The 13,132-nt window shown below is 35.9% G+C and overlaps 1 protein-coding gene across 1 annotated transcript; it reads right to left on the bottom strand.

Moving 5' to 3' along the window:
- Nucleotides 1–10,139: 10,139 nt before the first annotated feature.
- On the bottom strand, nt 10,140–11,084 carry LOC123944456 (olfactory receptor 4K14-like). The gene has a single exon (XM_046009578.1). It carries the CDS (start codon nt 11,076–11,078, stop codon nt 10,140–10,142), a length of 939 nt encoding a protein of 312 aa, XP_045865534.1. The 5' UTR covers nt 11,079–11,084.
- Between the last annotated feature and the right edge of the window lie 2,048 nt (nt 11,085–13,132).

The following is a 13,132-nucleotide window of genomic DNA, read 5'->3' as shown; positions in this document are numbered from 1 at the left end:
CAAATGTATTGCTTACTAATGCCTATTAGTGTTCAATCTGAGACAGGTCAAGTGGGAAATCAACAGTTGAAAATAAAAATACTTAAGCCCAAGCATATCATTTATATAAATGGTCTTAATTAATATACCAATTAAAAGGCAGAGATTGCCAGAATGGATAAAATAACATCCAAGTATAAGCTATAAGAAACTCCCTTTGAATGTCACACTATAGGTTGGCTAAAATAAAAGAAAGGGAAAGATACATAAAAGAAATGCTATTTTGTTGACTTGTTTCCTTTGCTATGAAGAAGCCTTTTATCTTGAAGTCCGAAAAATTCATTTTAGCTTTTGTTTCCCTTGCCTTTGGAGATGTGTCTTGAAAGAAGTTGTTGTAACTGATGTTAAAGAGGTTACTGTTTATGTTCTCCTTTAGGATTTTGATGGATTCCTGTCTCACATTGAGGTCTTTCATCCATTTTGAGTTTATGTTTTTGTGAGTTTATGTTTTGTGTAGGAGAGTGGTTGAGTTTCATTCTTCTGTTGTATGTACCTGTCTAATTTTCCCAGAACCATTTATTGAAGAGACTGTCTTTTTTTCCACTGAATATTTTTTCCTGCTTTGTATGAGATTATTTGACCATAAAGTTGAGGGTCCATATCCAGGCTCTCTACTCTGTTCCATTGATCTGTGTGTCCGTTTTTATGCTATTGCCATGCTGTCTTGGTGATTACAACTTTGTAATATAGCTTGAAATCAGGAAACGTGATGCCCTCAGCTTTGTTTTTCTTTTTCTGCATTTCCTTGACAATTCAGGGTCTTTTCTGGTTCCATACACATTTTAGGATTGTTTGTTTCAGCACTTTGAAAAATGCTGATGGTATTTTGATCAGGATGGCATTAAAAGTATAGATTGCTCTGGGCAGCATAGACATTTTAGCAATATTTATTCTTCCGATCCATGAGCATGGAATGTTTTTCTATCTTTTTCTGTCATCTTTGATTTCTTTCATGAGTGTTCTGTATTTCCCGGAGTATAGATCATTTACCTCTTCGGTTAGGTTTATTCTAAGGTATCTTAGCACATGCACCCCAGTATTCATAACAGCAGTGTCCACAATAGTCAAACTGTGGAAGGAGCCGGGATGCCCTTCAACAGACGAATGGATAGAGAAGATGTGGTCCATATTTACAATGGAATATTACTCAGCCATCATCAAGGTTGAAAACCCACCTTTTGCACTGACATGGATGGAACTGGGGGAAATTATACTAAGTGAAATAAACAGAGAAAGACAATTGTCATATAGTGTAACTTATATGTGAAATATAAGGAATAGCATGGAGGACATTAGGAGAAGGAAGGGAAAAATGAAGGGGGAGACAAACTATTAGAGACTATGGAGTACAGGAAACAAACTGAGGGTTTCAGAGGGGTGGGGATTGGGGGCATGGGTTAGCCTAGTGTTGGGTATTAAGGAGGGCACGTATTGCATGGAGCACTAATGATGTACTGTATGGTGAATAACATAGAAAAAAAAAGTCCCCTCAAACAAAAACATAAACAAAAATAGTACATAAAAAATAGAGTTACTTGGATTAAAAAAAAAAATAAGGAACTTCATTTTTTAAAAGATTTTATTTATTTATTTATTTATTTAAGAGAGCATGCACAAGAGAGCACAAGTAGGGTGGAGGGCTAGAAGGAGAAGGAGAAGCAGAAAAAAATTTTTTCAAATAATACAATTATATAAAGGTAGATATTTTGGGTCTATGAATATTGATCAGATTTTATAGAATAATAATACAATACATTTTTCAAATATACATGTAACATAACTGGAAACACCAGTGATTGGTTGTTTAATGTAGTTCCTTCACTAAGGAGTATACTTCCTGAAGGCGGGTGGGACTTTTATACCAGAACTTGACATAGTATATGTATAGTATTTTAATAGTATGTTCAGTAGGTGGGTAATGAAAACTCATTGAATGAATGAATTCTTAAAAGCACATAGTGCCTAATAGTAAAGATTTTATAACTTTTGACCAAGGTAACTCTTCCTATTTTCTATTTCTTAGGACATTTTCATTACTGAAAATAAACCTCATACCTTTTAATAGTCAATCCCAGTTCCCTTCTCCTCTTACCTCCTGGCAACCGTGAATCTACTTTCTGTCTCTATGGATTTGACTTTTCTGGACATTTTATATAAATGGAATCTTACATAGTTTTTTGAGTGTGTGGCTTCTTTCACTGAGCATAATGTTTTGAAGTTTCATCTATTTTGTAGTATGTATAAGAATTTCATTTCTTTTATGGCTAAATAATATTCCATTATGTGAAAATGCCACATTTTGTTTATCCATTCATCAGTTGGTGAAAGTTTGGGTTTTCTCTACCTTTGGCTGTTGTGAAAGTGTTTCTACAAACATTTATGCACAATTTTTTTTTCATTTTATCCTTTTTCTTTTTATTAATGTTTTATTTATTTATTTGACAGACAGAGATCAAAGTAGGCAGAGAGGCAGGCAGAGAGAGAGGAGGAAGCGGACTCCCCGCTGAGCAGAGAGCCCGATGCTGGGCTCGATTCCAGGACCCTGGGATCATGACCTGAGCTGAAGGCAGAGGCTTTAACTCACTGAGTGACCCAGGTGCCCCCCTTTTTCTTTTTCTTTTTTTTAAATACGTGTTTTTAAAATTTATTTATTTTCGGTGTAACATGTCATATGGTCTCACTTATTTGTGCACAATTTTTTGTTGAACACCTGTTTTCAGCTCTCTTGAGTGGAGCTTATATGGGTTATATATAGTAGTTATATAACTATGTGTCACATTGTAACTTTATGTTTAGCGTTTTGAGGAACTGTGAGATTATTTACACAGGGGCTGCACCATTTTCCATTCCCACCAGCAGTGTATGCCCATTCCCATTTCTCCATGTTGTCACCAGTACTTGTTATTTTATTATTTTTTATTATGGCCAAACCAGTGGATGTGAAGTGAGATTACATTGCAGTTTTTGATTTGTATTCCTTTAGTGACTAATGATGTTACATCTTTTCATGTGCTTCTTGGTTGGCCATTTGTTTAACTTCTCAAGAGAAATGTATTTTCAAATATCGCATTGATTTTAAAATTAGATTGTTTTTATTGTTGAGTTTTAAGTGTTCTTTATTTTTAGACCTGTATTCATTTTCTAGGGCTGCCATAACAAATTACCATCATCTTCGTAGTTTAAAACAGAAAGTCAATGCAATTTTCGAAGCTAGAAGTTTGAAATCAATGCATTGGCAGGGCTATGCTCCCTCCTAAGGCTCTAGGGAAGAATCCTTCCTTGCCACTTCCAGCATCTGCTGGCTCCAGGTATTCTGTGACTTGTGACTACATAACTTCATCCTGGATTTACATCTTCACATGGTCTTACCCTCTGTATTCTTTAACTTTGCTCCTTTGTCTCTTATTTGGATAATTGTTACTAGATTTAGAGCCTACCTACTTTCTCCAAAATAATGTTATCTCAAAACACTTATTACATTTGCAAAGACTTTTTCTTTTTTCAAATTAAGGTCACATTAACAGTTTTAGAAGTTGTGATGCAGTATATAGACACATCTTTTTTGAGGGCCACCATTCAATGGACTACGAGACCCTCATCAGAGATATCACTCTTCCTCACTACTTCCTCTCATTTGTACGTTTTATTTCCACTTTCTTGAGTGTATTCTTTGACACACAAATAGTTTAGATGAAGTCCAGTGTATCTGTTTTATTCTTTGTGGATTGTGCTTTGGGTTTTGTTTTAAAGAAACCATTGCCTGGAATTAACAGACAGCAAATAATAAATATATATGTTCTTTGGGAATATGCTATATATTGGATTGTATCAACTGTGGTTGTTGTTTTTATTTGTTTGTGTTCTTTATCCATGGCCTGAAGAAACTGAGATGATGATGAGGAGAGCATTTTGGGGATGTTTCTGTAGAAAGAAACCACCTTATGCAGGGCCTTTAGATCTTGAAAAACATCAAGTTTCGAACTTTATGCTAACAATAATGGATGACCTCTGGTAGCTGTTGTAGTATATATGTTTACTATGTGTAAGACACTGCTAAATGTTTTACAAAAGTTACACATTATATCTGTAACATGTTATGAGAATGAATTGATATTCTACAGAAACTGTTTCAGAGAAGTAGCACCAGCTACAGACCTCTTTTCATAGGTCTTAGTTTCAAGTCTGTGGAGTTCTTTTCTAAGCTTCTAAGTTTTAATAATGCTGGATTCTCCCCTTTATTCCTCCAGCCCTGAGCCCCCCCCTCTTTTTTGTCCTTTGGCTGCTTTTAAAATGACCTCTTAGTGTTTTAAAAAGTTTATTATTTTTCATTATTCATTACCTGCTTATACATCTTTAAATGATATTATTTTATTGAAAGAACAGATATGTCTTTTGTCTCCTAATTCATAAATTTGTAACAGAATGGTCCCAGGAAGTAGATCCTTAAGGATGGGGTTTGGGAATTAGCTTGGTCTTGTGCTTGGGAATGGACTCAGTCTGAAATTCTTGTCAACGTGAAATGGCATGCTAGTAAGCCCATTACCAACAAGTAGTGGCCTTATGAATAATTGTGTTGATTGTATTGAAGTGCCAACTGAAGCAAGTGTGGCTGTTGTACTTGGTCATTTTGTTACTTAATAATAACATTAATTGCAGATAAGGAGCACAGTGTGTGATGGATTCTTCTGAATACTTATAGAAAGAAATGACAAACTCAGATTTTTAGAAATTCATTTCAAGTTACAATCCGAGAACTAGAAAAACCTTATGGCAGCTTTTAAATATCTTGTTTTTGTAGTTACAGGTGTAATCTTGCTGAAATCAACCACAAGATTTAATTTTGTTGCTTGCAGAATTACAATTTAATTTGTGAAATTAAGGGCATTGCTTTGTAAGAAGTGGAAACATATTTGGATTTAACATGCTTAGAGCCTTCCAAACTTCCATAAATGTATGTGATTTTTTTGTTGTTGTTTTGTTTTTTAAACGCTGGCTTCCTAGGATTTGCTTCTAGATCAGAGTGGCTTATTTTTCAGGCAGTGTTTCTTCAGAAGTTGTGCTTCAATCCCCGTGCCTATGAACCTTCATCTTTCATTGGCTTGGGAGATGCTTTCAAGCTGGCCTTATTACTCTTGAGTGGGTGCAGCTCAGCACATAAATAGCCTTCCTGTTTCCCAGGTTTATGATCTCAGGAGGGTTCTTCTTGTCTGGTTCCTTCTGTCAAATGTCAAATGGGAGAAATTCCCCCATTGGGAAGAATTTCAAGCAGTACCTTTGGTTGTCCACTTTGTTTGACTAGAAGCATGGATATATATTTGTCCATGAATAGTTACTAATGGTGTGATTAGATAGTCAGGGCTTATAATCAATAGAATTGGAAGTCTACTGACAGAGAATTCCTGGGGGAGAGTTCTGGTGATACATCTCTCAGAATGGGCACAGGTTATGAAAATATAGACGTCCCATGTGAATATATACTTCTGGGCATCTACTAGAGAGGAAATTTTAGAAGTAAGATAGACAAATAACAAATTATGACCACGTTAACCTCTTTCTTCAGCCGTCTCAGTGCTTGACAAATGAGTTCCTATGCAAAATGACCAGGGTTGGAGATCATTCATTGCTACACAACCTGGAATTCCTTACAAAGCTTGATCTGGCTGTTAGTATGATTTGCCCCTTTAATGTTGAGCAACTAAGTGGCACAATTTACTGTGGGGATCCGCCAATGTCCTGGTGGTAAGTTAATTTTACTGAGAGTGTTCCTGGGTGGCTTAGTCAGTTAAGCATCTGCCTTGGGCTCAGGTCATGATCACAGGGTCCTGGGATCCAGTCCTGCATTGGGCTTCTTGCTCAGTGAGGAGCCTCTTTCTCCTTCTCCTTCTGCTGCACACTGCTTATCCTCTCTCTCTCTATATCAAATAAATAACTTCTTAAAAAAATGTGTTGAGACATTCCCATTGTTGAAGAAGTACAATTTTGACCACTGAAATGAACATGTATTATGGGTATGCAGTTTTTTCCTAACTAAATATCATAGGCTACTCTACCATCCATAGATTTTAAAAATGCTTTATCGCAATGGTGGTATTCTGTATAACACTGCATCTGATCAGGGAATTTATTTTATAACCAAACAAGTTCAGCAGTGGTCTCATGACCATGGAATGCACTGATATTAACACTTGTTCACTCACAAACAAATGGTCTAATAGAATGGTAGAATGGTATACTGAAGACTTTATGGCTCTTTTCAAAGATGAGATCTTTATTCTCTGAATTTGGGTATCAAACTGTAGAAATGGTAGATCCTCTCACTGTTACACATAACAACTCACTCAAAAATTTTTGCTTCTCTTCTGTATCGCTCTAAGCTCTACTGTGTTGGAGGTCTTTGTGCCTAAGGAAGATATGCTTCCACCAGAGTAGACGATATTTTCATTAAATGGAAATTAAGACTGATCATTGGCCATTTAGTTTGACTAGAGAGTATGCATAACTATAACTATAAGTCCTCTAGATTAATGTCTGTGAAAATGATTCCAATAGCAGCCAGTCAGAATTAAGGAGATAAATACGTAAATACTAAACTTGGATAGCATGGAAGAAAGTGACTAAAACGTTTGAGTTGAGAGCATGTAGATCTTGGATTTTGTTATGGCAGATTATATTCTTAAACCCTTATACTTTTGTAATATTAGGAAATCAGTAAAAATCATATGTAACACTCAGGTTTACCTAATAAGGATAGACAGAGAAAAAAGATTCTCAGTATTCTGGGCAGAAAAAAAGATTGCTTAAAACCATACAGTGGTGATAGTATAGTGAATGAATGGTGTACTCATGAGAATGAATTGAGCCTACAGGCCAAGATAGAGACAACTAAATGGTTGACTCTAAATACTTTTCTATCATTTGTGTGTGGGCTTGTCTTTAGGTGATGTTTCTCTCAGTCCCAGTTTATATTGCGTGGTCAAATTGATTGTAAATTATGCTATTTCCAATATATTATTTATTTTGTTAGGTTAATAGAAATACTCTGGTATTCTTGACATATTTTACTCTTCACTTTCTTTGTTGGAAATAATTTTCTATCATATTGGGTAGTGTTATTTATTAAATGAACAGTCTTGGAATTAAAATTGATCTTTGAATCCTGAGTGAAGAAAAAAATAAGGCTGTGTTATCTTGAGGAACTTTAATTCACATATATGAGTCTCATTTTCTTAGTCATACATTGGAAATAATAATAACATTTAAATTAATGTATATAACACAAAGGCATAGGGTAGACATTCAAGGATAAGTGCATTATTTTTGTCACTTTGTTGTATTTTGTTTCCATGTTAAGAGAAAAAAAACTGTACATGTATCAAATACTTATTTTATGACTTTTATTGTTGATTCTTAGAAATGAATTTCAATCCACTTAATTTATAATTCTGCAAGAAAGAAGGTAAATTTTAGTTGTAAGTTGAAACCTAGGAATTTTTTTAATGACAAAAGACTGCACATCAGTATGCCATAATCAATACATGTTATGAATTTTGAATGGAAAAACTGTCCTTTATATGTTCATTAAAATCTATTGTTTACTATATATTAACCCATGTATTAGGTACTGCCATTTAAGAAATTAATCAGGCAAAAGCATGGCTCTTGCCGTTGAGCTTACATTTCATGACTTTCACACAAATGGTTAATAACAGTATAAGGCATAATAAATATTAGTTCTTAAGACTAAGATAGCCAAGGGAAATTGTAGCTTTTACCATTTTTTATGGGTACTGAGTTAATGGAAATGAAACACAGAATACCCTCCATTCCTATTCCCTACATATTTTCCACTTTCATTGCATTATCTCTATTTTTTTCTCCCACACCTTCCTCATAGTATATGAGTAGGAAGTTAAGTTAAAAAATAATTCAGTTGCCTCTTGACAAGAGGTTAGGTGAAGTTTTGAGGGAAGAAGTCTTTTTTTTTTTTTTTTTTTTTTTTTTTTAGGGTTAAAGGAACTTTTTTTTTTCCATTTTATTTATTTTTTCAGCGTAACAGTATTCATTCTTTTTGCACAACACCCAGTGCTCCATGCAAAACGTGCCCTCCCCATTACCCACCACCTGTTCCCCCAACCTCCCACCCTTGACCCTTCAAAACCCTCAGGTTGCCCCAACCTCCCACCCCTGACCCTTCAAAACCCTCAGGTTGTTTTTCAGAGTCCATAGTCTCTTATGGTTCGCCTCCCCTCCCCAAGAAGTCAATGTCAGAGGAATACTTCTCAAATAAAGTTAGGAGAAGGTTTATTAAGATACACTATCCATCAGGATGGGTGGATGGCTTTGTGCAATGAATTTTAGGTTTTCATTTAACATAGTTAAAGGCACAGGAAGGCTGATTAGATAATTCCCTCAGAAAGAAGGATCACTTTCATTTATTCTTCTCCTATCCCCCTAACCCCCCATGTTGCTTCTCCATGTCCTCATATCAGGGAGATCATATGATAGTTGTCTTTCTCCAATTGACTTATTTCACTAAGCATGATACCCTCTAGTTCCATCCACGTCGTCGCAAATGGCAAGATTTCATTTCTTTTGATGGCTGCATAGTATTCCATTGTGTATATATACCACCTCTTCTTTATCCATTCATCTGTTGATGGACATCTAGGTTCTTTCCATAGTTTGGCTATTGTAGACATTGCTGCTATAAACATTCGGGTACACGTGCCCCTTCGGATCACTGCGTTTGTATTTTTAGGGTAAATACCCAGTAGTGCAATTGCTGGGTCATAGGGTAGTTCTATTTTCAACATTTTGAGGAACCTCCATGCTGTTTTCCAGAGTGGTTGCACCAGCTTGCATTCCCACCAACAGTGGAGGAGGGTTCCCCTTTCTCCACATCCTCGCCAGCATCTGTCATTTCCTGACTTGTTAATTTTAGCCATTCTGACTGGTGTGAGGTGATATCTCATTGTGGTTTTGATTTGTATTTCCCTGATGCCGAGTGACGTGGAGCACTTTTTCATGTGTCTGTTGGCCATCTGGATGTCTTCTTTGCAGAAATGTCTGTTCATGTCCTCTGCCCATTTCTTGATTGGATTGTTTGTTCTTTGGGTGTTGAGTTAGCTAAGTTCCTTATAGATTTTGGATACTAGCCCTTTATCTGATATGTCGTTTGCAAATATCTTCTCCCATTCTGTCAGTTGTCTTTTGGTTTTGTGAACTGTTTCCTTTGCTGTGCAAAAGCTTTTGATCTTGATGAAATCCCAATAGTTCATTTTTGCCCTTGCTTCCCTTGCCTTTGTTATTGTTCCTAGGAAGATGTTGCTGCGGCTGAGGTCGAAGAGGTTGCTGCCTGCATTCTTCTCAAGGATTTTGATGGATTCCTTTCTCACATTGAGGTCCTTCATCCATTTTGAGTCTATTTTCGTGTGTGGTGTAAGGAAGTGGTCGAATTAAACAAGATGGGATTGGGAGGGAGACAAACCCTAAATGACTCTTAATCTCACAAAACAAACTGGGGGTTGCTGGGGGGAGGTAGGGTTGGGAGAGGGGGAGGGGGTTATGGACATTGGGGGAGGGTATGTGCTATCATGAGTGCTGTGAAGTGTGTAAACCTGGCGATTCACAGACCTGTACCCCTGGGGATAAAAATACATTATATGTGTATAAAAAAAAAAAATTGGAAGGGGAGGCTAACCATAAGAGACTATGGACTCTGAAAAACAACCTGAGGGTTTTGAAGGGTCAGGGGTGGGAGGTTGGGGAACAGGTGGTGGGTAATAGGGAGGGCACGTTTTGCATGGAGCACTGGGTGTTGTGCAAAAACAATGAATACTGTTATGCTGAAAAAATAAATAAATTAAAGGCAAAAAAAATAAAGAAAGAAGGATCACTAATGTTTGGGTTTTAAGAATATATTTTGGTGGTGTTCTACTAGTTGAGTAAATAAATGTGATTTTTAAAATTATATTAACCCTATTCCTGCTCTTGGAGACAGCCATAACATATAGAAATAAACTGAATTCCTAGATTTTCAACCTATTTTACAAGGTCAGTGTATTATCAATTTGAAGTGCTTACAGTAAGTTTTCTGGGCATTAAGTATTTCCCTTGGAATCCATGTAGTAATGTCTGAATCTTTTCATGGCATCTTTTATCTCTTTATTTCTCAGGGTATAAATAGCTGGGTTTAGGAGTGGTGTAATAACAGAGTAAAACACAGCAAGAAATTTGTCCACCCAGGTGATGCTGAGTGGCCACACGTAGATGAAGATGCAAGGCCCAAAGAAAAGCACCACCACTGTGATGTGGGCAGTACAGGTAGATAGTGCCTTAGATGCACCAGCTTTAGAGCTTTGGCGGATAGTAAGAAGAATATAGGTATAGGATATCAACAACAGAATAAAGCAGGTCATGGCCAGAACCCCACTGTCAGTGTTCATTAATATTCCCAAATTGTAGGAATCTATGCAGGCAAGCTTGATTACCAGGGGTATGTCACAGAAGAAGCTGTCAATTTCCCTGGGGCCACAGAAGGGCAATTGCACAATCACAGCCATTTGACTCATGGCATGCACAAAGCCGATGGTCCAGGAAGTCACCACCAGCCCAGTGCATTTTTGCAGGCTCATAATAGTTGAATAGTGCAGTGGCTTGCAGATGGCTACAAAGCGGTCATAAGCCATTACCACTAACAGCACCATCTCACCCCCTCCAACAAAATGTACATAGAGGATCTGGCACATACACCCTCCAAAGGAAATAGTCTTGTTCTCCCTAAGAAAGTCTGTGATCATCTTTGGAGTGGTGACTGAAGAAAGCCACATATCAACAAAGGACAGGTTGGCCAACAAGAAGTACATGGGGCAATGAAGATGGGGGTCAGTGATGATTAGCATCATAATGAAAATATTTCCAGATATGATAATCAGGTAAAGTATTAAAAATATTATTAAGAATAAGATCTGCATATTCCATGAGTGGCAAAGTCCCAGAAGCACAAATTCTGACACTATAGACACATTTCCTTTATCCATTTTATTCAGTGTGTCCTCTGAAATAACCTAGAGAGAAGGATAGATTGTCAATTAGTGGCACTGGAAAGGGTACTTAATTTTTAGAATTCAGTTGAAATTTAATTTCTGAAAGTTAAGTTTCATTGAAAATGAGCATTTATATCTGAAAGTGAAAATATAACTTGGAAGACAAATCTTGACAAAATATTCACACCATTATGCCTTTTAAAAAAAGCAAAATGTCTAAGATTGGCTTTCCAAAAAGCAAAGTCTGAGATGGGATTGTCATGTAAATGACTTATTGAGAGGGTGTTCTTATAAGAAGTGAGTGAGGAAAGCAGCACAGCTAAAGAAAATACAAAAGAAGGAAGAAGAAGAAGAAGAAGAAGAAAGAAGAAGAAGAAGAAGAAGAAGAAGAAGAAGAAGAAGAAGAAGAAGAAGAAGAAGAAGAAGAAGAAGAAGAGGAAGAGGAGGAAGAAGAAGAAGAAGAAGAAGAAGAAGAAGAAAGAAGAAGAAGAAGAAGAAGAAGAAAGAAGAAGAAGAAGAAGAAGAAGAAGAAGAAGAAGAAGAAGAAGAAGAAGAAGAAGAAGAAGAAGAAGAAGAAGAAGAAGAAGAAGAAGAAGAAGAAGAAGAAGAAGAAGAAGAAGAAGAAGAAGAAGAAGAAGAAGAAGAAGAAGAAGAAGAAGAAGAAGAAGAAGAAGAAGAAGAAGAAGAAAAAGTAGTTGTGGTGTCATCTGGAAATAGCTTCAGTCCACCACTCCAGTAAAAAGTATCTGAGTGGGGTACTACCAATAACCATTGCATGAAATAACTAAAATTTAAGTCATCTATTTAAGAAAATTATAGTGAGCAGGTATCAAATCCAGAGCAATTGACATGGTACGAAATTACAGTTTCATTGTATTATGCATAATGATTCCTTCAAACCTCCGTTGAATGTCATGAAACTATTTTATTCCTTATAAAATGTCATAAAACTATTTTATTACTATAAATATGTATTGGAACAATCTGTTGGAGAGAAGTTATAAAAAGCCTTATAATATCTTGGCATGATAATTCAAATGCAAAATCAGGAACATAATTTATTATCAAGATCACAATGAAATGAAATGCATTTAGTGAACTAAATGTATTAGAAAAAAATTTGGAGACTTCTCTGAGAAAGGGATTAACCAAAGAGGAAGATAACTCCGACTCAGAGTCTAATGTGAAATCTGAATGATAGCAAATATATAACCAAAATATAATAAATATTCAAATTTATCAATATAAAATATTTGTGTTCATTTACAGTTGACTTTCGAACAACACAGGTGTTATGAACAACCCAGGTGAACTGTGCGGGCTTTTTTTATATGCTGATTTTTTTCAGTAGGTACAGTACTATAAGTATATTTTTTCTTATGACTTTTTAAATAACGTTTTCCTTTTTCTAGCTTCATTGTGGTAATTCAATATATAATACATATACAAAATATTTTTGTTGTCAGTAGAGATTTTTGATCAACAGTAGGCTATTAGTTGTTAAATTTTGGATGATTCAAAAGTTGTACACAAATTTTTGACTCCATTTTTGAAGGGTCAGCTATCTATTCATAGATGCTAAGAAATCCCTAGGTTTGCAAATAATGCCATACAAGTTTGAAATATCTATGTGTCATTTCTAGGATGTAAATAAATTGTAGACTTGTGGAAGTAAAGTACATCTTTGACTGTTAGCTCTGAGTGAGCACAAAGATAAAATTTCAGAGATCATCAGTTATATACCTCTAAATATCATATGTAAATATTTATAATTTCTTTTTTTAAAGATTTTATTTATTTATTTATTTATTTATTTATTTGACAGGCAGAGATCACAAGCAGGCAGAGAGGTAGGCAGAGACAGAGAGAGGGGGAAGCAGTCTTCCCACTGAGCAGAGAGCCCAATGCAGAGCTTGATCCCAGGATCCTGGGATCATGACCTGAGTGGAAGGCAGAGGCTTTATCCCACAGAGCCACCCAGGCACCCCAATAAATATTTATAATTTCTTATTTTGTACAAATACTATATAAGTATAATAATGACATTG

The sequence above is a fragment of the Meles meles genome, chromosome 6, assembly GCF_922984935.1.
Source record: "Meles meles chromosome 6, mMelMel3.1 paternal haplotype, whole genome shotgun sequence".
Lineage (NCBI taxonomy): Eukaryota > Metazoa > Chordata > Mammalia > Carnivora > Mustelidae > Meles > Meles meles.
This window is presented reverse-complemented; position numbering and strand designations above follow the sequence as displayed.